At 28.7% G+C, this 25,665-nt stretch overlaps 1 protein-coding gene across 4 annotated transcripts in view; it reads right to left on the bottom strand.

The window, feature by feature from the left end:
* The window catches only part of LOC129959967 (muscleblind-like protein 2), a 463,947-nt gene that overhangs the window by 7,739 nt on the left and 430,543 nt on the right, over positions 1-25,665 (bottom strand). For 2 of the 4 annotated variants that reach the window (XM_056072902.1, XM_056072901.1), the window contains exons 4-7: positions 18,727-18,966; positions 11,576-11,665; positions 1,552-1,687; positions 554-658 (exon numbers count right to left, since the gene is read on the bottom strand). In XM_056072902.1, coding sequence (XP_055928877.1) covers positions 603-658; positions 1,552-1,687; positions 11,576-11,665; positions 18,727-18,966 — 522 coding nt within the window. In that variant the 3' untranslated portion in view covers positions 554-602. The remainder of the gene's footprint in view (positions 1-553; positions 659-1,551; positions 1,688-11,575; positions 11,666-18,726; positions 18,967-25,665) is intronic. The other 2 variants (XM_056072904.1, XM_056072903.1) reach the window with 1 other exon arrangement.

Raw genomic sequence — 25,665 nt, 5'->3', positions numbered from 1 at the left:
GTGGGAAGTATATTAATGAATTTCTGTTTAAAAATGGGAGATATAATAGATTATGAAAAGTTATAATATTGTTTTCTATTAGAAGTTTTTAAAACATCTAATAATTCTATAAAAGGCTCTGAATATTTAAAGTGAAACTTATAAAGATTTAAGTTTCTATTCCAATCTTTCGTATGTCACAAAAAGCACTTTCAAAAATCATTAAAATGAGTTTCAGATTGTATAAAACAAGCTTACAATAACTATATTGTGTAATATGTGTACACAAACAAGTTTGAATTTTAACTCAAAAAACCCGAACATTCAACAAAAATATATTTACAGATATAATTAAGTATCACTCGAGAAATATAATTATTTTTTTAATTAATGCGTCGTTAACTTTTGCTCTAATCGATTTCTGTTCACAAGACAGCATTCTGCTTAGATGACGTGGGACTTGAGACCGAAATTAAGCATCATATGAAAAATACTTTTGGTTCTACATACAAATATCATGGCATTTACCTCATTAGGAAAAGTATTGTTCAAACAGCAATGTTACATTACTTACGTCAAAAGAGGTGTAATACTCAACAGTGAGGTCTTAATAATGGCCTTCTTTAGAATCTTGGTACAGCAGTAGGATGGCCAGTCACTGCTGATGGGAGACATGTATCTGGGATTAAAAAGAGTTTAATCAAAAATAGTTCAAATAAGAATAAAAGACAGAACACAAAGAGAAAAAAATTAGGTAAGTTTGCAAGTGACTTTAGTAAAAAGCGGCATTTATTATTCGTGATAAATGGTAAGTTTTTCTTTAAAATAAATAAAATATCAGCAGGTCAAAAAATAAAAAAGTGTGTTAGATAGATTTGCAGAGTGGGCGTTTCAGGAAGCAATTCCAATACTTTTCATTAGAAATATTATTCCTAATTCGTTAAAGGTACTAAACACAATAATTAACAGAACTTGCAAGAAACAAAAAAAGCAAATATGTATCAAGTGGAATAGTATTTTATATTTAAACACACAAACTACAAATGCAGATTACAATATGAAGGATAAAATTTCTATATTCTCAAAAGTAAGTGAGGATTAAAAGATTGTAGAGAAAAAAACATTCATGTATGATTATTCCCCATGATCAACCAAAGTGAAAAAATTATGAAGCAGAGTTTAAATTAGGTAATAAAAAATATCAAACTAAAAGAAATAGCTGAATAAAATGATAATTATATTCATTTAGATATATAAACAATTTACATCTTTGAAATTCTATTAATTATTATATGAAATTAAGGTGAAAAGAAATATTGTATCTAACGTTATGTCAATGAAATGTTTGATATTTTTAAAATTACGAATGAATGATGGCATTATAAATATTTTAAACTTATCTTTTGAAGGTTTTTTTTTCTTTCCAAAATTCATTATAAGAAAATATCTTTCTAATCAAAGATACAAGGAACTTAAAACAACATGGTTAACATAGCAGGCAGTATTTAACTGAATCACTACAAATGAGAATAACAGAATAATGCAACATAATTTTCAACAGTTTAAACTTACAAGACACGGGAACAAAGGGTTGTTGGACTTGCATTGTAAGAGCCTGTTGATAGGCAGCGGTACTGGGCTGATAAACAGGCAGACCACTTTTGTCCATAGCCGGTCTCTTGCTGTAAGGAGAGATCCCAGGAAAGGCCTAAAGATGAAATTATTATTAAACAAAAGATTAAACTAAAAAAATGAATTAGTATGAGTAATGAGTAAATACTTGCAAATGTAACAGGGAAACATTTCTTAATGAGCTTTCATAGACAATATTTAAAAATATTTTTAATATATTAAAAACATTCAGCATTTCCTCAGATATAGCATTTCATTTCAAATAAGACAATCATTTGAAAAGCTTAATAATATGAAATTTTAATTCTATGTTTTAGTAACAAAGAAAATTCTTATTTACATTATCATTATGAAGTTGCATTATTTCATTGATAACGTGCAATTTAATTCATTCTTTACGAAAAAATGATAATTATGGTAACTATTTTTTTTTCTTTCTTATCCGTTATTTAAATTGCCAATTTTATTTCCAAATAATTTTTACTGTGCAATACAATAATTAAATTTTTATACGTAATTTTGTTTCTTTACATTGATTTAAAAAGTACATTTTTGGATGCTAGAATGTGCTTTATATAGTATTAAATGCTCCCATTTTCATTAAATTTTGGATAAAATTTACATACAACATATATTTGAATAAATAAGCAGTATTCAGAAAACTACCTAACATAGATAAATATAAATTGCAGAACTACAATTTTCGTGTTAATAGACAAAGTGCAAGCCAAGTATTGTTACAGATATAATTTTATTTGTTATCAGGGGTTCAGCAAAATTTGTTTCCGAGAAACGTTTTCTAATATCAATATGCCATCTCGTGATAAACAAAGGGTCAATCTCATTTTCATGGATATCATAATGTTAATTACATATTGTTGTGTCATTCTGAAAATATATTCTTATACAGTTCTGTAATTTTACTAAACGCAGGTAATTTTAGAAATGAATTTTTCATCTAAAAATGGTTTAATTGATATAAAAGAGAGAAGAAACAATGATAGTTTTGTCATAATATTTTTGAGATTTCAGAAGAATTTCTTTTATAACAGTTCAAATATAACTGATGAAATGCCGAGAAATTTTCATAAAAGATCTTTTCAAAAAAAGTATGGTCAAAAAAAAATCAATGTTACGAGAAATCGAGCATTCTTTTTAATTAACACTTTTGACTAAACACCTCTTTAGTTAATGATTAAAACTTCGGAAGAATGGAATTTTTTATTCTAAAGTTCAGATGAAATAATTTTCGCAGATTGTGCAGTCAAAAGACAATTTTTTGAGCTTTAAACTCAAATTAACAGAGAACTACAATTAATCTAACTAATAATTTACTCTTTTCTTAAAAACATTTTGATGCAGTCAAAGCTCAACGTAGAAAATGTCGTTTTCAGCGTTTACAAGCATTTTTTTCCCTTTCAGATGAAACATACATATTTGAATGGCTTTATTTTAACTTTATCTTACTTCCCATTTTTTTTTTTTTATCTTGCTCTTTCACTGAAATAGTTTCAGTTAGATGAAAATCAGATATTTTCGGTTCTTCGGTAAGATTAAGTATATTACCCTCTCTCTCTAATATATATATATATATATATATATATATATATATATATATATATATATATAGAGAGAGAGAGAGAGAGAGAGAGAGAGAGAGAAACAGAGATCATACCATTTGTTTGATTTCAGGATTCTTTACTCTATATTTACACCCACATTCAGTTCATTTCAGATAATACTGATTCAAATTACTATATATAAGAAAGAATATTTTTATTGCGACAGTGAATATTGTTCTAACTTTTCAATGAATTGATTTTGATCGCAACATTTTAAATAATTTTAAAAGTATACATTATTACTATTTTCAATGCATATTTCTTTCGCTAAAATTAAGCTGTAATAGACTAGAATAAAGTACGATGTCTATAAATATTATAGAATTGTTTACAATAGAATTAATAAAACAATGAAGCATCAATAGTCAAAACAAACGGCAACAAAATCTAAAAAAATATAATATATGAACATTGAGTCGATCGACATCGATGGTGATTCAAATGAACAAAAAACTGCTTTGAACATAAATAAGTAACTAATAGCATTTCTTAAAAATTGTGAACAAATTGAAACATCTTCAAACCAGCATAATACCTTCATATATAAGTAATTCAAATTTGTCATTCTTTATCAAATTCTTCATTCGCGTCACTCTATATTAAAGTCTTTCTTTATCCACAGAATTCTTTGAAAATTAAAACCCCCACCAAAATAATGAAATTTGTTTTGATATGAACTGAAGACAGGGTAAGAAAATCGCAGTAAGTTTCAAACTACAAATTCTATTGCTATCGAAGTACTTAGCTCCTGGTGACATCTATCCACGCGATTTTGAACTATTTAGAGTGTGGTGGGCACTTCTATCGTCTCTTAAGTTGAAATTCTTAATGTTTACAAATCTTAAGATGGAAAACAGAGCTTTTTGGCTTTCTCTGCTTTTTCCATTTTCAGTATTCAATTATGAAATAACTGAAAAAAAAAATAAAAATAGAAACAATAACAATAGAAACAACTAATAAAAAAAGTCAAGGAAACTTTTATTCTCAAATTTGTATCTTTCTTGCATAGAAAAGTTTTACTAAAAGATGTAAAGGGTCAGAAAAGACGAGATCATCAGTTAACTGATATGATAAAATAAATAGCTTAGAAAATAGTTGCCACTTTTAGCAAAAAAGCAACTAACGTGAAAAGTGATGTTAGACTAATGCTTAGAGTTAAGATATTAAATACACTTTCTTGAAGTAAGTGAAATAGGCAATTTAATAAAACAATACAAATTTTATTAATCTTGCAAGAAAATTTATTTTCCCGAACTTTTCGGTTTTGTGATGTGCAATAAAACATATTTTTTAAAACAAGTTTAGTGAAAAATTAATCACGGTTAGCACAACAGTTACATTCTGTAATTTAAATCTTTAGGTTTGCAATTTTTTTTCTTTGCGAGTTAACTCTTTGACGGTCGCACAAATTCGACAAACTATGTGAAAAAAATAACTGAATTTTTAAATTGATGTTTTTTAGTACTTAAAGAATTCTAAATCCATTAAAATAAAATAAAAGCACATATCTCTAAATTTCGAAAGAATTTTTTTTTTAGCAAAATGAGATTATTTACTAGTACTTTTGACTTTATACTGGACTTTTCTCATATATCTAAGTAAAGCAAAAAAGTTTCAATGCAGATTCTTAAGAAATGTACTGATTTTTTAAAATGAAAAAAAAAATGTACATTAATAATTATTTACACTATTTTCTTAAAGGAATGATATTATTTAAAATTGTTAAATAAAAGTAACTACAATATTTTTTTCAATAACCTATTAATTTATGCACCATGATTATATGAGATTATCTTAAGGAAAAACGATATTTCTACGGTGTTTTCTTAGTCTAGTACATGTTTTTTTTCTTCAGATTTTTCTTTTGGGTAATAGTTTCCAAAACCGAAAGAGTAAAGTTCATTTTTTTTGTGGGGGGATAGAGGGTTTCACTCTGCCCGGCATTCTTTAACCAGCAGTATTACAAATGACCTTACATACAGTTAGTTTTCTTCATGATTATACCAGCTATTTCATTGTGCATTAAATTTTCATAATATTGTAAAACGTCCGAACTGGCCTGAAAGGAAATATTAACGTTTGGTGATAATTTGAATCTAAAACATGGAGGACATGGAGGAAATTTAGTATTCGTGATTTTTCCTGTCTTTGTTGTCCTTCAAATTTTGGAACTTCAGAATCAAAAGCATTCAAATAAGATTTGCCTTTCGAATCACTTCCCGATTCTTCTACAATATCGGTCTTCACGACCACTTGGACTACTCATTTTTCAAAAATTATAAACCAACACGGAAAATAATACACTGAAATCTATTCATAACACGTGCCTATGCTGTAAACGTACTCGAAACCAGTGTATTATTGGCTTATAATCAAAATACCTGCTTCGAGCTGCCATCTATGAAGCAATTGCACAAAAAATATTTTGAGGCATGATCAAATCAGAATTTCCAGAGCTTGTATGAGACACAGGCACGACGTTTCCAACGATTTTTGCCAGTTGTTGGAATTTGCTCCCGAATGAGAGGTGGACAAGATGATAAAGGGGTTAATACTATATTCTGAGACAGTTAGACATTAAATTGAAATTTCTGCTCTAAAGGCATATAGTAAATAAAACTTTACTAAAGGCTGTATATTACCTTCTAAGAGGGATAGTTTTTTTATTTCATCGATGCCTGTGTTATCGTTTTAAAAAACGATTCGGAAAAAAGAAAGCGGTTTATTCTTAGTTAATTTTCTTGATGAAAGTTTAAGATTATCGTAAAAAAGAATAAAATAATGCGGATAGTTTTATATGCAAACATATTTTAAAAGATAATTAAAAATTATATCAATTATAGGAACTTAAATAATTAATTGGGGGGAAATAGACCTTAAAATAAGATGCTGTAAATGAATTAATCATATATATGAAAAATAAATGAAAATTTTGCTAATTTAAAAATTTGAATTATAAAAAATGACGCTAAAACTGCTGTCATTTCTTTCTTTTGAATTGATTAATCTAATCGTTTAGACTTCTTTTGTTTTAGGTAGATAAAATGATATATTTTTCAAGGTGTATGCATTACTTCAATCTTCATTAAGTTCTTATAGTGCATTTATGCACATCGGTTCAATAATGTTTCTTCAGAAGAATAGTTACAAATGGATTTTAGTTACTAATGTAAATTCTCAGAAAGGGATACCATGATATGTGGATGAGAAGTGGACCAACTTAGTATGCCAGTTCTCGCTTCTTCTGAAGCTCATCAACAGAAGCGAAGTCATTGCCTAGCACAGGACTTCATAAGGGTCTGTGCCTGGGCTGCTGGTCTATTTTTTAACAGACCATAGTATCAGTGTTACTATTCACGCGGCTTAGTTATTCATTTCTCACACGGCAGATTAGGTCGGAATAATCCTTTTATGTATAATTATAGGCCATCGTTATCAACCTCTCTGAAACCATCATCACCAATTATTATTGAAATGTCCTATTAAAACGAGGATTTTTGCCGGGAGCAGAAAAATGCTGTCACTATATTCAAATTTGGATGCATATAGACTCCTTTGTAATAATAGTTTATCATAAATATGTAAACTCTTATCACTTGTGAGGTTATCTATTCTTATCTTCCTCCATTCGCAATAGACTTAGCAACTGCATACTGTGTGATACAATGGGATTGGCAAAAAGAGAAAAATATCTAAAGTATCATTAAAGAAGAGACAAATTAATTTCACTGAAGAAGTAAAATAATAAAGGCCTTAATGGCTTAGTTCTATAGCAACTACATCATCTATATGCAGAAACAAAATTCTATGCTCCCACAAACGTAGAATCCATAATGAAAAATTTAGAACAAGAACCTCATAACTGATTAATTTAGGTAATAAATACTAATAATAGAGATGAGAACCATGATTAACCATATCTTTAAGCAAACTATTAAATTCAGATCCCAAAGTAAAGATTAATGCATTTCAGAGTTTTGCTCATTAGTTTCAGAAAAGCGCATTTTCACCTATTGATAATATGAATATTTAAAAATGCACTGAATCTTTTTTTTTTCTTTCTTTCCATAAGTGAGATTATACAAATGTATTGGCCAATGCACCAAAAAAATCCTGTGGTAGGGAGAATTTTAAATTTATTTTTTTATAAATATAGAATTAAAAAGTTACGAAGGAGATGGTGATCAATAAAGCATCAGATGTATTCTGTATTATTCCGTGAAATCATGCAAGTACCACTAAAAATTATATGCATTTGAAAATAAAGTAAAGAAGAATTATCAGATATCAATTAGTATAAATTCTTTTCAGGGTTAAGGACAAAAAATGGGAAGGAATTTGATTTGTTGTAATGTAAGAATATGAATTAAAAATGAAAATGAAACAAAAAACGCTAAAATAAATTATATCAAAAGTAAACAAATGATTGCATTTTTACTTTAATTGAACAAGACGTAAAATTTCTAAACTTCTCCCCATTGATATAAAATATACAATCCCTATTTGGTTTATAAATTTTACCTAAAAAAGAACGTTATGAAATATGAAAATGCAAATGCTTTCAAATAGTAGCATTAGACATTCTGTGCATAATTAAAACTAAAGTTTAATTACACAGTTTACGATTACAAAATGTAGAATAACAGTACAAATTAATTAACCTTAGTGAGGAAAACAGCATCATTAATCAATCCTGCAATTAATTAACCTATTCGAACAGATAATAACTATCCATTAAAGACTTTAAGTTCTAAATTCTGAAAAGCAAATGAATGCAATTAATTAAAGACAAATAATTACTTAGATAAATCGATTTTAGACAGAACCTAAAATTTTATACCATGTGAGAGATTTAGCAAGTTATTAACTTAAGAAATACTTGATAGGTAGGAACAATATTTTTAAAAGAATTTGTAATAAAAAGGAGTTTTTTTAAAGAATACTTGCATTAGATCCTGAAAGTTAAAAAAGAAAAACAAACGTATATTAACATTTCTTTAAATACAATTTCTATTGAGTATTTCAGAATCATGTGATTAGCGATAGTGAACATATTTTTCTTCATGCTGTCAGAATATATATATATATATATATATATATATATATATATATATATATATATATATATATATATATATATATATATATTCAAAAATACAATACACAAATGGGAATTATTTTTATTTCAATTCGTATTTTTTTCTTCTTTGAAATGGAAGAATTTAATATCGAATGTTTTTGTGATATTTACTTTTCTGGCATTTCTATGGTTATAAAGAATTTTAAACTAAAAATACACTCCTGAAAAGACATTTTAATTGTATTTGTAGAATGCAATAGAAATCTACAAATCCAATTCTTTAGACTGGATCTTTAGAAATGCAATAATATTTTCACAAAATCCAGAATTTACATTTTGAAAATACATACTAGATTTAACCAACAATAAATAAGATTTATATTAATCGTGTAATAAAATTTCTTCAATTTTCTATTTATCATTTTTTAGTTCTTTAAATGATATTTTAAAGCAAAAAAAAAAAAAGATTTTTAAAACTCATCTTTAATAAGAAACACTATTTACCTACTGTGTTAAAACAATAGACTCGCATTATGACAATCCAAACGGAACCATTTAACATTAACACATCCGTTGTGCTAGATAAAAACTTCAGTTCTGTTCCGTTTAGTTTAGTTATATTCCATTCTGTTTAGTTTAATTTTATTAACTCGTAATTTTGAGCCACGGTCAGATGACGAGGACGGCACCTGAGCTGCCCCCCCCTCCAAACTTCCGTACCACACATCAGCCCCGTTCCAGCCACACATTTACATTTATACTGAATAACATCCAAGACTTATATCACTTAAGGAAAATTCTCCTTCCTTGTGTAATTTAATCGCGTTTCACAATAATGAGAGTCTATTGTATTAATCAAGGCATAAATGCATGCAGAAAGCTGAAATATTTATAATACATTCAAAATTTAAATTATAAGACTGCTTAATAAAAATTCGATATAGTTTTCTCATGAAGAAATTTACCTTTAATCATCCGTATAAGAAATCTAACAATTTATTAAAAATACTTAATACATATACATGTTAAAAATTAATACCTGATAAACATTTTTTAAATATTAAAGAAAATAATCAATAATTTGTTGGGAAAACTATGGAAATGATAGCTGTATAATAGGATGAGATAAATACATTTATGAAATTTTAACTGCCACTGTTAATTTTATCTTTTAAAAAAATATATATAGAATGAATCCCTTTTATAGAAGTTATGCATTTATGATTTGAATAGATTTCAAAACATATGTGCAATTTATTCAAAAGTAGGACCGAACATTTCAATTTTGAGATACGCAAAATACTGTAAATGAATGATTATGTTTTTGATCTGTTTCAATCTGAACGCAAATTCAATTTACAAAATAGCCACTTTTTTCAACATTAAATTGTTTAAGAATAGGTATAACGATTAAAAAAAATAATCTAATATAACATTTTGAGAAAACAGTTTTTTAACTTTTGAAAACAGTTATCACAAGCAAGCAAGATGCGTTGACAAAAAACACCAATAAGCAATTCATTTGATAACATGCTGAATATAAAAGGATAAACAAACAAACATATCAACTTTGTAAGCCAAAAAATATCTAGGTTATGGATTTTAAAGTATATATTCGTCTCGGATGAAATTCCGAAAATTTTAACGTATAAACAGATTTGTATATATCAATTTCTTCCAATTATGCTTGCATAATAATCCACTTGATCACCAGAGTGGATTTAAAAATGATTGTATGCTTCTGCCAGATTATATTTGTAGATATGTCAGATTATATATATTAGGAAAAAGAGGTAAAAAACAACAGTTTGAACAAATCACTTTCCTCTGGCTCTAATCTAGTGAAAGACAAAAGTACGACGTTTGTACTCCAAAGTTTTTAATAACTGATCTCCTTCCTTGTAATATGAAATTTAAAAAAAAAAATTGCCACCGTCCTAACAGTAAATCTGAAATTTTTTTCATTAGTTTATAATAAAACATCAGAGAAATAGCCAGATAGTAACTGACTCTAAAAGAATGAAAATAATTTTATGAAGATACTATTTTCCTTAAAAATATTCTACAAGTATAACATTTTTAGTTGTGCTGAGGTATTTTAAAATCTGATCATGATTTTTTTTTTGGTGAAAGCTCTATTATTTACAAGAATATCTTTGACGTTCCAGGCAGAGCTTTTAAATGCAGAAATTAGAAAACATTTTATCAGTAAGGAAAATTTCTTACGAACTTTTCTCACTTTCATTTATTAATGAAAAATTAAAAGCTTAATATAACTTTGGTTTCAACTCTTTTCAATATCACTTCGGTACCAACGGACAAAGTGAAATCGTTTCATTTTCTTGACAACATTCAGAAACGGATTTTGGAATCAATCCTATTTTTTTTCATCGCCTTTTTGAGCACGCAACTCATATTTACAATCATTTCATTATATAATCTATGTTTAACAGTCCAAGCTTAATAGTGGCGAAATTAAGTATTAATAATACGGTATTTACTTGTTTTGAGAGGGACAATCACCAAAGCATTATTTTGATATCTTTAAAAATTCTGAACCAACGAAAGAATCTGATACTGAAAGAATACTGATAGATCCCACCAACTTCTACTTCAAAAATTATTCCGTATCTAGCAACATATTTGTTTTCAAGCAAGGGTTTACGGAATGGTATTTCGCAACAGACATTTTGATTATTTGCCCTATAGTTTTAAAATAAAATTCGATGTACTTTAATTATTGTATTTTCCACTTACGCTGGTTTTACAACTTTGAAGGAATATATATGTTACGATAAATGTAATAAACTAGTGATTATTCATAATCACCAATAAGTTTAGCAGTGATTATGAGTAATCACCGTATTAATTGCATTTACCATAACATATACAATGGTACTTTGATTATTTGCCCTATAGTTTTAAATTACAATTCGGTGTACTTTAATTATTGTATTTTCCACTTAAGTTGGCTTCTTTTTCAACTGTGAAGGAATATATATGTTAAGGTAAATGTAATAAACTAGTGATTATTCATAATCACCAATCAATAGTGATTATGAATAATCACCTGATTAATCACATGCACCGTAACTTATACAATGATATTTTGATTATTTGTATAGTTTTAAATTTAAAAGATGGAATCAAAACACGTTTATTAAGCAGCCTTTAGTTTCAAAAGTTTCAGTTATTTCCCAAGTTTCAGTTTTAGTTCTTTCCCAAACCACTCTCTTGCATAGAACAGAAGAGTGATTTGTACCAGAAGCATGTTGTCTGTAGCAGTGGGCGGGCGCTGCTGTAGAATCTGTGTCGAAGAATCGTGCAGCCTCTTCTTAGCATCAGCATTGGGCTAGAGTAGCGTGTGTGTAGAAGCAACAGCAGAAGCGGCAAGAGATAGAGAGAGAGAGAGTTGATGAACAGCAAGCAGAGCAGCACAACAGGAATTCCAAAGGAAATAATACACAACAAAAGACAGAAGAGAAAAAAACAACACATTAACCTTCAGTCAGCTCAACATTCATACATACAAACACAGCATAAGCTTGTGGAGAGCAGAAAATAGATTTTATGCTTGGTTATGGAAAATACAGGAAGCAATTTTACAGGATTTGGTGTTATAATAAAAAATAACCGCATAAAATGTTTGGTTAATTGGTTTATATTAGCAAGTTTCAAACATAATTACAGTGATTCAACAAAAAAGGAATTCTTTATAGTTATAAAATCCATGGATGCAAAGTATGTGTTGCATTAATCGATGAAATAAAAACTTTGATTTTGAATTATTTTTCATGTAAATTTATAAAATATTTTTGGCATTATTTATATATTAATACTTGACTATTTTTAATGGAACTGTAAAAATAAAGAAAAATTAAGAAGTATTTTCATGCAGTTTATGAATAATTCATTCAATGTTGTTAGTTAATTTTTAAAAAGTTAGTTACATTTATTTTGCTTTCTTTCATTCGAAATCACATAAGCATCTTTCACATTAGCTTTTTGATACGTCATCTGAAGTAGGTCAAAGATAATTTTTCCAAGTATCCCATTTTAAGAATTCATTCTTATATGGCCATACTAATATGAAAGTTTTCAAGCCTAAGCAGTGTCAAACTGCTTCGATTTCAAATGGAAAACCATACGCCAGGGTTTAGGAACTGAAAAAAGACTCGCCCCGTTAAGAATCAATAAAATTTGTGCGAAGTTTAATTTTTGTATAATAAAATTGATCTAATTTTTTTTACAGCATAAAATCCATTATCTACTTTTAAGAAAAGAACAGGCTAACAGAGTTAAGTAATAATAACTAATCTATGTTAAATATGTCAAACAATAAAAAAATTTTATATTTTTTTATTGCATTATAGAATTTTTAAAGACAAATTACATTAAAAATTGAACTATATATTAGACTAATTATTGCGCATTTTTGACTAACATCATAGAATACCTATTATCTCTAAGGGAACGAAGAAATAAAAACGTCATTATGACCAAAACTATTAGAGACATATGATTTCCAGATTGTAAATATATCAAAGAAAATGAATATGCATAAAGATTTTGATACTAAACATCTTTCCTCTGTTAGCCCATAACACAAAAAGCAATTATACATCAGGAAGAAAATATAATTCAAAGTTTTAAGAACACAATTTAAATTAAAAAAGAGGCATAGTAAAACATTTTAAATGAATTTTTCAAAACAAAATTTAAATAATATTATTAATGGGTAATACAGTAACATTATGGCTTAGTATAAAATGGGTTGAATAAAAAATTTTGTTCAATAACATCATCGTAAAAATATGAAAAGAATTAAATACAGAATGTTTTGTTTTAAGAAATAATAAAGTATTATTAAATGCAATTTTTCCTAATTTAAGAATAAAATACAAAATAGGATTAAGAGTTTTTCGAATAAAGTTTAACTATACATGTTCCTTTCAAATAATAATAAAAAAAATATTTGTTTATAATTACGAATAAATTAAGCAATCCTTGATTTAGCTTTCAACATGTTAAAGTGCGCATTCTTCATCTACATATTCAGTATATTAAGAAAGGAGATTAATGCTTCAATTCAATACCAATGTTTATTCAAAAACTATAAAGCAAAACAAAATACAAAATCTGAGTCTATTTTTATTGGAAATATTCACCTGCAAATAAATTTTTAGAATATTACAAATGAATCAATTTAAAAGTTGAATATACAACTCAGTTCAATTTCTAATGCATATCTATAATGATAACATATCTACATATATATATTTACTTATCGTTCACTCACTGAAAAATGCAGCCAGATTTTAAGTTTATTATCCTATATTTTAAACGGCATGAACCTTCACAAATGTAAATAACAGCCAAGAAATTTTATCTTTCGAACCAGAATTCAAATCATTCTAGTCGATTCTTGGTGCTGTAAATGTCAGACATTTGTAAATTTTCTTGCTGTTGTAAATGTCAGTTTGAACCTTTTCGCGTGCGGTAAAGTATGCAGATTTCTCAAATAGAAAGCTCAATTATTAATTTTAATTTCGAAAGTCAGTTTACTAAAAATGTAATATTTTAAAGTGGATTTTAAGTTTTAAATTGCAATCTCTATAACGAATATTGTCATATATCAGTTTTTGCATGTCAACGTTCATTTTGTAGAAAAAACATACATCTAGAATCTATATTTTATATCAACTTCACACACTGGGAAAGCATGTTTTAAATACCAAAATAATATCAACCTTTCAATAAACCAGCAAGAATTTCAGTGTTTCTCAAGCGAATTGTTCAATGGTAAGAGCAAAAACAACGCGCAATTGTGAAGTTCGCAGTGCCTGTAAATATAATTTTTCATATTTCCAAAAATATTACAAAAAGGAACCTACAATAAAATAGATAATTTAAATTTAAATTTTGTTTAAAAAAAAAAGATAATCATGAAAATCTAGATATTTTTTTAATTTTAACTTATTCCGTTTCTATTCGCGGTGACAAATCTGAAATATGTTTTCACTGTGTACAAACTCACTCCAAGGAAAAACAAGTTTTACAGAGTTTTTCAACTGGAAGGTCAAAATCTACTTTCGGCGTTAGTCTCTACTTTCAGAAACAATAAAATAATCATTTTTTAAAAAGTTGAACTCCTTTTTCCTGCGAAAAGTACATTAAAGAGTGGAAATAATTATAAAATGAAAAAAAAAATCGCGAATATCTCTTTCATTTGAAATTTTTTATCTAATATTTCCAACTGAAGGTCTTCGAAATCTACTTTCGTCATTAGTCTCTACTTCCAGAAATTATAAAATAATCATTTTTTTAAAGAGTGGAAATAATTATTAAAAAAAAGTCTGGAATTTCTTTTTTATTTGAAATTTCCTATCTTATATTTTCAACTGAAGGTCTTTAAAATCTACTTTCAACGTTAGTCTCCCTTTCAGAAACAGTAAAATAATCATTTTTTTTTAGACGCTGCACTCATTTTTCCTGATATTTTCCTTCTATTACAAAGTGGAAATAATTATAAAATGAAAAAAAAAAAAAAAAAATCGCGAATATCTTTTTCATTTGAAATTTCATATCTAATAATAATAAAAAAAGATTCACCTTGAATTTTAAAATTTGACTTAAATAAGCAAATTGAAATAAAATGTTTACATCATTTTCCGGGCAAAATACTGAAATTCGGAGATTTGAATGGGGTTGAATAGGGTTTCGGAATTTGAATAGGGTTTTCTTTATATGCGTTCACAGAAAAAGCATAAAAATTTAGATATTTGTTTTCAACTAATTTTACGGATTTCGAAACATACGCATTTCCACAAAACTTGCTTAATTGAATCTTTTAATGGACCATCATTTGATAAAAATAAAAAATTAAATAATTTAATATTTGTGGATTTTAAAAGAATTAAATAATTTTCCGAGTGCTTAGTGTTTTAAGTCCAAGGAACGCAAGAAAGCATTTCAAATTTCAAAAACTGTTCATCTAGATTACCTCACGAACCAATAATTAAATTTATTGCTTTTTTATTAAAGCAAAATGTAGTCGAAACAAAACCGGAAAGGGAGGGGGCTTACATCCTGGAAATTCCCTTCCTCTTCAAATCTAATATAGATTAATGAAAAATAAATTAGAGCCAGTCAAAATGTTTTAAAACAAAGTAAAATAATTCAAAAATTTTGCCTCCACCATCACAATGATATGACAGCATAATAATAAGGTAACTCTGAATTGCATATTTTCATAGCGAGAACACACAATAGAGGCGCATTTCCTTCAACCAGCCCCTACAAATTAACAATTTATCTCGGGAGCCTAAAATACATTGTTCTTTCTTCATTGACAGTATTTAATTTTGGGGGGAAGTATTGTGCGTAGGAGCTTTTCTCATTTCCTCTATCATCGGAAAGAGTCATAAATTCAAAATGCCTCAAATGAAAAGTACCTCGTTAAATTTCAACTCATTTCTCGGCTAAGCATTCCTTCTCTTCAGTTTCATCTTTTTTCCACTAGGAGACGTTCCACGCGGGGCGGCAGTTGGACGATTAATTTTATTTAGGTTGTTGGAGCCCGGAAAAGGGGCGCTAACTAAACATCAAACGATGATAAAACGCTCTCTTCTCTAGTTGGAGGAGGTTGGTCTATTGTTAATCGTTTGAGCGTCGTTTGGTCTAGACCAGATGGGACCAGTTTGGCCAGACAGGTGCGGTCCAGTGTCTCCACTTTGGGGACAAAAATAGCGATTGTGATGGACGGAAGGTCATTGGTCCACATATTGAACACCAGGTGGCGCTAGGGATGGGCTGCACGCAACGCACGCAAAGCAGGGTTTTGCGCGCAAACAATTTGATTGCAGAAACCACCCCATTATCTCGATTGGGGCACTTTTTCGCTTTCTAATGATAGTTCGGGACGTGAGATACTTTTTAAAAGATATATGTTTTCTTTTTTTTGCAGGTAAACGTCATTTAGGGTAAGAATTGTTCGTCACGATAAAGTAAAGAGACACTCAATAGAACGTCCAGACGGCATATGACCATTAGTCGTGTTTCCAGGTTTTTAACAAACGAATATTTTGAACGACCGGTATTAAAATGTACTCATCATTTCTAATTCTAAGGCAAACTTTTCAAATAGACTTCCGATGATATGTCTAGACGCCAGATGATGCACTCGTTTTTTTTTATTAATATTTTTTTTTTCAATTCAAGATATAATTTTCGTTAGATGAATATTTAAAAGCAAGATTGCTAAAAGATATAGTCTATCTAAAATGCATATTAATGAAATGAGTTTGGTTTTCTGCTAATCAGGTACAGGTGCGTTCCAAACAATAGAATACTCGTATTATTTTGGATGGAAAGTCTATTTCGATAAGTGACTGAATATGAAAGACTAGATCTTTTTAAATAAGAAGTGTTGCTTATTTTCTTAACACGATTTATTTTTAAGGAAATGTACGATGATAATATATTAAGAAATATAATTAATTTTATTTCCTTGAAATAAAAAAAATTAAGACAAAATGTTAATATATATTGTTTTGAGTAGAATATTTAACCCTTTGCACTCGAAAAATTAATTCGATGCATAATAATTCATTTAATACATGGACTTGTTTATTATACTAAAAAATAAATACATATAATTGTTTTAAGTTGAGTTTCACGGGAAAATGAATCGACATCTTTTTACCATTCTGTAGGTATTTTTAACAATTAAAATTAAAAAATAAATAAAATGTCAAAAAGATGCACCGTCTTGATTGGCGCTTAAAAGAAGACATTCGAGTGAAAGAGTTAAAAATAAGTGAACGCGGAAAAAAAGTAGTAATTCAAGGGCAAAAAAAAAAGTGTTTTTTTTTAAATACTCAATGAATGGAACCCTATTCGCCTATACATATTAATGCATATGCCTGTTACTATCCGATTAAATTATTCTGGACATAAATCTTAAAACAGATTATGAATATGTACATTAACATAAAATATTAATTGCAAACGGGTTACAAAGTTGTGTCGATATAACCTGAATCTCGCTTAAAAGGAGAGACTTACCGAATTGATTTCATTCAAGAAATAAACACCATGAAATCTTTTATAGTTCAGCCAAATCCTTTCTGGTAATTGAAGGAAATTTGAATAAATTGTGAAAAACTTAATTAAAATTGAACTTCTTCTAAGACAAAAGTATATAAAACAAAGTTAAGAATGAGAACTTGCTTGAGAAACACTGAATTTAATTCAGTACTTAATGAACACACTTGCAACATATTATAAAGATTGTTTTTTTACTTTCTCATTTCAATAAAGCATTCAAAAATTTGCATAAATATCGGTTCCATATTTATTTTGCAATGTTAAATTACAATAATATTAAATACCAATTTAGAATGAGCATAAAACTTCATATTTCACTCAAAAGTATATTTTTCGCGGTAATATTCTTTAATAATGATATGAATAAAATATGAAAAGTATTGTCATATTTGGTAAACCACGCAAAAGAAGAATCATCGGTTTATGAAGCCAATGCTTTCCAAAATCCAGATCTGTACCTACATTTATGGATAAAACACAATACACTGTAAAGTCAAAATCGGAATTGTCTCCTAACATTCTTAAATTTCTGTTCTGAAACGGTACTGTGAATATCTTCATTCTAAGACGTCCATTTCTAAAGTATTTCAAATCGAGGGAGTTAAATATTTCTTATAAAATGACTGAAAAACAGTCAACCAACTTTTGGTAATCTTAGATTCATTGAACTTTATTTAAATAAAATATTCGGTACTTCATTGAAATGTAATTCCGACATGGTAATGTCGAAATGTAATTGGCCACATGCCATAACTAATTAGACTTTTAAATTAACCAAATTAGTTCTTAATAACCTTTTTTTCAATGAAGATTCTCATGACTTAATATTCTGTTGGGGGATATTATATATTTTGAAAAATGCCTCAGTAATAAAAATTTCAGTAGACATGTCTGTCGAAAGCCTCAGAGAGCAAGGGTGGTCTTTGTAGTGCGGCTTGATTGTAAGTAATTTGAGTGTGACTGCTAATTCTCATCCCTTGAGCAAAAGCAAAATTCTAAGAAGGAATTTTTAAAAGTTTGGAAAGCAGTGGCAAGGCTTGAAAAGCTGTAGAAGTTTTAACTCTTTTAAAAGCACTACATTAATGAGCATTGGTAATGCCGCCAAATTTTATTTTTAATTAATGTTTGCAAGTGGGTTATTGTTATGTAAGCATTTCTGGTACACACATGACATCTACTTTATGGCGTATTCTGCATTTGCTTAGGTTAATACTTTAGAGAGCACCTATATACATGAAAAGAAAGAGCTTCGCGGTGCTAAGAATGAAGACATGCAGGAAAGGAAGGAAGAAGCAAGTGTCCTACCATAGCAGCTTGTGTGGAGGCGGCATTCGCTCGGCTCTGGGCGGCCTTTAGCTGGGCCTGGAGATGGGGCGTCGGGTGGAAATAGCGGCACAAATCCCTCGAGCATCGACCCTTCACAAAATCCATGCACACGGTGACCATGCCCTCCGCGCTGTCCACTGTCACGTGGTCAGGAGGGTGGGCGAACCGGCACTCGGTTTCGGGACGTTTGCAGTTGCCGCGCTGGTATTCCCTGCATACCTGAGCAAAGCAAACAACAAAGCTTTAGCCCCACATTCACAAAAGAGAGCAGTAGTGACGTCACTAGAAGGGACACACGGTTAAGGGGTGACACCAAAATGATCAGTTAAAGGATGTCCTGTTGTCAGATATGGGATAAAATATCGTCAAGCGAGAAAAGCGGAAGTACTCGTCTTTTTTCACTGAAAAAATCTTTCAGAATTAAGTGACATAACTTTCAAGGAAGGTGGTACAAGTAGGCTTCGAATAAATGGCACTTTGAATAATCTGAAGATGCCCCCTCATTCTATTCAACGACAGAGCCCCAACTGAGACTTGTAACCTACCGCAGAAAAATAAGCTCAACAAGTTGGGCTATTGCCATCTCACCTTTATGGAAATAGAAACTTGGAATGCAATGCCAACTTGTCGCAGCTGCCCTCTATAAAACAGAGATATCATTTTATAATTAATGGTCGAAATATCATTAGTTGATCAATATTTTATCACCTATATCTTTCCCTTAAGACAAAAATGGCTAAAAATCAGACGTCTCACTTGAGATACGTAAAAAAGTTCATGATCCTTTTGAAGCTAGTTATCTGAAAGATTTGAAGCTATTTTATGATTGATACTTGATTCTTAGCTATTCTTTTTGGTAGAGATTTAGACAAGTGCCGGTTCATTTTACACAGTCTTCCTTGAAAAATGCATCACTCAATGTCCGAAAGATATTTTTTATGTCTGAAAAATAATTAAATACATATCTATTTTCAAACTTGAAGTGAGATTTTATCCAATAACTGACGGTGGAATGTCCTCGTATATTCTCACCTAAAATCAAAATTGTCTGTACAGTTAAAACGATATAAAGCCTTTTTAGGAAGAAGAATGGCTCTTAGTAACGATAAACTGTCTTAAGGTTTTAATTAGTTCAATACTCTATTATCTCAATTTGATTAACGATTCTCATACAATCTTCTCTTAATGTCTGTAGCATTTTCTAACAAAATTCTTTGAAAGATGTAGGTAATATAATAAAATGAGGAAAGAATGTAGTTTAGAAGTTTAATTTATGGCTAGTAATTCAAAGTAATTTACTGCAGTAAATACTAATCAGGCAAAGATTTTATAAATGTGGCACCAAGAATAATTGCCTGAAAGTGACACCACTGCAAGCAGGTGTTTTTTTTTTTTTTTTTTTTTTTTTTTTTTTAATATATCGAAATGAAATTATGGAGTTGATATACGATTAGTTTGTGATGCGATTCATGAAATTGACAAAATGAATTTTAAATTTTTAAATATGATGGAATTTTCAAAAACGGACTTCAAATGTTCATTCGATAACTTGAACCACAAACTGTTTTTTGACATTAAATTGAACATTCGATGATTCCCCAAGAAGATTTGAAAATAAGTAGAACTGAAATTCGTGATTAAAAACATAGACATTAGATAATATTATACTGCTTCTATAGTTGAGAACCTCCAAAATCATTCCATGAAACCCTGTTAAAATCAATAAACAGACATTACAAGAGTTCTAAATTACATCACATGACAAAGACATTACATGCCTATAAAATTATAAAACAAATATTTTACTAGACAATATTTCCTTACATGACTTTAAAATACACACAAAAAATTACGAAATAATCTTTATTACATATTGCATGTAGGCTATGACAAGAAATGAAATTTGACTTGGATTACGCCATTCCTTTATATTAAAAATTAAAATGCAGCATTTGTTAACACAACACCTATTATTTTTGAATGGCATTCTGTTAATAATATATTAGCATTTTTGAAGAAGTTTAAAATTGGTATAAAAATTTCCCGCAGTCTTATCCGCAGAATACGCTTATTTAAGAAAAACTAGAAATGTGTCATAATTCACCTCGATGTGATTAAAAACAAAGCAATGATATATATTCTCTCTGTGAGAAGAATATAACTTTTGCGATGGGATAAACGTTGGAATAAGCCAATAATAATAATGCAGTTTAGAAACATGTCTGGTGGCATTTAAAGAGATATACAATCAATATATAAAGTTCATATAGAGGAAAACTGGATGAAATACACGTTATATCAAATGGATACATTTAATGAATAAAAAGAAAATTAGTTTGCAGTTCGTTTAGAGAAACTGTAAGCTCTTTTACAAAGTAACTCTTCACATAGCATTCAAATGATGCAAGTAATACATGCACACGGCTGACTCAATTATTATTACGAATTTTTTATTAAAATAATATGTATTAAATTATTATTACGTATAAATACATTACGCATTATATATTATTTATTTATATTACACATTATTAATATATATTACGTATTATATATTATAACGCATTTTTATTAAAATATGTAATACTTATAATTACATACTTGTATTAAAATACATAATTTTTTGAAAAAGCTGGTATTTATCATCTTTTTTGAGATACAAAGAGATACGGTATTTTTCACAACCCATTGGGTATTTATAAACAAAGTTTATCTTTAAAGTCAGAATTTTAGGAATTAAAAATAATTACATAATAACAGCTTTGCAAGAGGCCACATTAATGTTTGGATGTAGGTGTATACAGATATTTTCATTGAAACCGAGCCTTTGTATTTAATCTATCTTCATTATTTTCATCATATAATTATAAACATCATCCAAGTAAGTCAAAAATTTTAATTTTCTAACAAACCTATAAACCGCCTAATAAATAGATCTTGAGAAATGTTTTGATTCTAAAATAATCATGCTCCTATATTAAACATCAACAACATTTGTCATTTTATAGCAGTTTCTCAACAATACTAATATATTCCAAGCAATATTTTTAAATCAAAAAGATGCATTCATTTTTCGAATAGAATGTCAAAATTGTTTAAATAGTTTTCCTTATTTTTATTACTAATTAAGTATATTTACATCGCTGACTAAAACTACATTAAAAGTCATATCACAACTGTCTTCTTTTTACAGGGAACTCTTGAAATTGAAATTTTAATCATATGGGTCAGTAAGTTGTAATATGCCATCTTGAGTTGTTGCATTATACATTTTTTTTTGTATCAATCTTCCGTTGCCTAGGATCAAAATGCACTTCAAGGATAATAAAAGCATTATTTTGTAATAAAAATGATTTTGTGCAAATGTTTCGATTTTTTGGCAAAATAAGAGACACGATTCCAGAATTCCGTATATCATATTTTCATTACATTAATGCTAAACAAATCAAATAACTGCAATTTTTCCTACTTTAGGAAACTACAATTTAAGCTGCACAAACCCAAGAACTTCATATTCAAATATACAAAAAGTTTCAATTGAATTTTCTTGGAAAAGAGAAAGAGAAAATGAAGAATTTAATTTTAGCTTTACAAGAAAATGAGAAGGAAATCTTATGAATTTAATTCGATTCAGATTCAACGGACTTTTTAAATCCTGTGTCTGAAAACTAGGACATTAATGTAGGATACCAGAATGTGAATCTCTATTTTTAAAATATTTTTTCTTGTCTCCCAAAGATGTTCGGAGTTCCAATAACCCTTTCGAGGCGAAAAGGAAGGAAGTAATTAATGGTTCAATCAATCTGGAAGAAAGAAGTTGTAGGCACTCAGTGCACGTAGTCTCCTAACTTCTTGCGAATGGGTCCAAGCATGCACTAGCACACTGAGTTATACGGCAGACTAATATGCGTCCTACAAAGCTTTTAAAGTTCTTTCCACCTCACGATTCGCTAGCTTTGATTGGAGACCAGAAAACTTTGTTCTACAAATAATGTTTCTTTCGCAGTGAAGTGGTTAAGATAAGAGACACTTCCTTTAGAAGGAGCCAAGTTTTCAACTCATTCTCTCCAAAAATAGACAAAAATACCTGCAGCTAAACAAAATCAAACTACTAAGATACTTTAATTCTTGCATTTTAATTTGGTATATCATAGTATAAGACAAAAATTAAAAATTTAATTGAAGGGATAAGATATATTGTGCGTTATCTTTTGTTACCGTTGAAGCTCGAAAAGCGTTCATCAGCACATTATTTAGTTACTTGCAGATTAGTCGATTATTTTTTCAGTAGAATAAATATAGAACAGAATAAAAATATAGAATCATTTATGAAATAAATATTATTTCCAGAATTTATTATGTTAAGTTAACATTATTTCGCTTTAGATAGTGAAAAAGAATAAAACTATTCGATGATTTTTTTTTGTTGATGTTTTTTGTTTTTTACTTACAACCTGCTAATTACCGCACCAATTTAACAATTAAATATTATTATATTTCAATAACTGATGGTATATTTTATTTACAATCTACTGATTATTATATGAAATTACTAACTCAATGGCATAAAATCAATATTATTTAGAAGTGCAAAAAAAACAAAAAAAAAACGTTCTTATCTTATGTTTAGATCTTATTTCCAGTTTAACGATTGCTAGTAAATAGTGTACCGATAGGGGTAAGCTGTAGATTACCTAAATAATGTGAGAAAGGAAATAATTCCCCACACCTTATCTAGCCAATCTAGTTAATCTAAAGATTACCTAGATAATTTGTACACTGCCTGACACCTGACTTCCACACATTAGCAATAATAAATGAATAAAAACACTGTAATAATTTTGACACTTTCTTGATTTCTGTCTTTAAACATGCTAGTGACAATCAATTCGCACCACTTTTAAATTACTAACAGTCTTAAGGGACCAGTTATTTGTCCACCCTGTTCATGATATTTAGTCATTCTTATCATTTGATTTTCATATCTTATTACAAGAAAAGAAAGTACTAATTAAAATTATACTTGTTAGTTATCATTTCTAACGGGCGAAATTAATTGATGAAATCAGTATAGTTTTTGAAGTTGAAGAATTCTGTCAAGAGTTCTCCCCACAGATAATTAATTGCCCCCACAGAGAATTAATTTTTAAATTCTTTTAAAATGTAAGGAGGCAGAGGACAGGTAATCTTTGGAGACAAATTTCGGTTACAAGCTTTGATACAAAATAAAAATGAGTGATTTTGAACCAGTGGTTGAGGCTGGGACAGTGGCATTTTGGTTTTGCCAATTCTTTTAAACATATAAATGGCACCATTTTCTACTAAAACTACGGCAGCAGAATTTGCATCGAATTTAAAATATCCATTTCCATTCTATTAAATTTTCAACGTGAATTCAGAAACATTCAAAAATAGATTACCAAATGGCGTCAGCAGCTGAAGTCTTTTGGGATATTTCTGTTTTTTATACATAAAGTAAATTTAATAGAAGGGAAAATACTTATTTTGTATTTCGATATGTTGATAATAATAACTAATCATTGCCTTCGCAATTGCCATAGTGATGTTATTTTAAAATTAATTTGCTTTTATATCATTATATATTCAAATCTTCTATATCCGAAGCCCAGTTAATCGGTAGCATCCGAGTAATGGCGCTTTGTACTAAGAAGATTAGTGCTTTGTACTTAGAAGTAAATTTGTACTTAGAAGATAACATTTTGATAAATTAGAAGATAAAAAGGAAATGCCCTATTAAATTTCCTGATGAAAGTAAAATAATTGAACATGCACGAGCGAAAAGATTAATGACGAGGAATATAGAATTAAAAACAACGACACAAATATTAAGAATGCTGCCTTTCAGTTTGCTTATATGCGTAAAATCTCATTTTCTTTTTACAAAGATTATTTTTAAAAAATGTTCGCTAAATTTTTTTTTCAACGTCAAACTTTTCAAAAGGAACATTTCACGCTTGTCTTGATGATCAAAGCCTGACAAGAGAATTTTCGTTGCTTTCAAAAATAGTAAATGCGAAATATAAGAATTGTTTGTGATGAGGCGCTTTAATGGTCAAGTCCTTCGCTATTTTGATAAAAAAAGAATACAATAAAGATGACAAAATAAGAGACGCGAGTATAAAATTATATAAATAGCCAAAATAATGAATTTGCATAATTATCGCATATCGCGCACCATCATTGTACATTTTAGTGGACGTTTTCAAATAAAAAATTCTTTATTTAATACACTTATAAAATTAAAACTTATGTAATTAAATTTAATGCAATGTTTAATATAAAAAAAGTTTTATTAATTACTTTTTCTAACTATGATTCAAGCAGATGAAAGAAACAACCAAACTCGATGGTAACAAAGAAAGTTTTGTAAATAATGGGAGTGTCTACAGGTTACGACTTACGTCATATAAAGTACATCATGCATCAAAATATATAAACGCAAGAGATCATGTCTCAAGGATGGACATGTTTTGTTGAACTTGTAAAGCTCCACAATAGTGTAACAGCCACAGTAAACCCTTGCCGAGCCAAGATTTGCAGAGCGTATTTTGCATATATACGTTGTTTTAATTATTCTTATTTAATCTGAGCAACGTTAGAATTTAATTCAAGCACGGGTTAATTGTTTCATTGCCGGGTTAATTTTTCTTTTAATTCAAAAAAAAATTCAATATGATATCTAAGAGAAAGAATGAGATAAAGCAGAAAATAGACAAAATTTTGGTATTATCATAGAAAACTGAATTTGTAGATAATTTAAAAAATGGCACACACGTTTCATCGCTTACAAAAGAATTACCTAAAAGCAAACCAGGCGTAAGAGCAATACGGCAGATTGAAGAAAAGATTCGGTGTAGTGTCGAAGCTTCAAGTGATCCTTCAGCAAATGCTTTTAAA

Source organism: Argiope bruennichi, chromosome X2 (genome assembly GCF_947563725.1).
Source record: "Argiope bruennichi chromosome X2, qqArgBrue1.1, whole genome shotgun sequence".
NCBI lineage: Eukaryota > Metazoa > Arthropoda > Arachnida > Araneae > Araneidae > Argiope > Argiope bruennichi.
The sequence above is the reverse complement of the archived record's forward strand: the minus strand, read 5'-3'. Positions and strand labels throughout refer to the sequence as shown.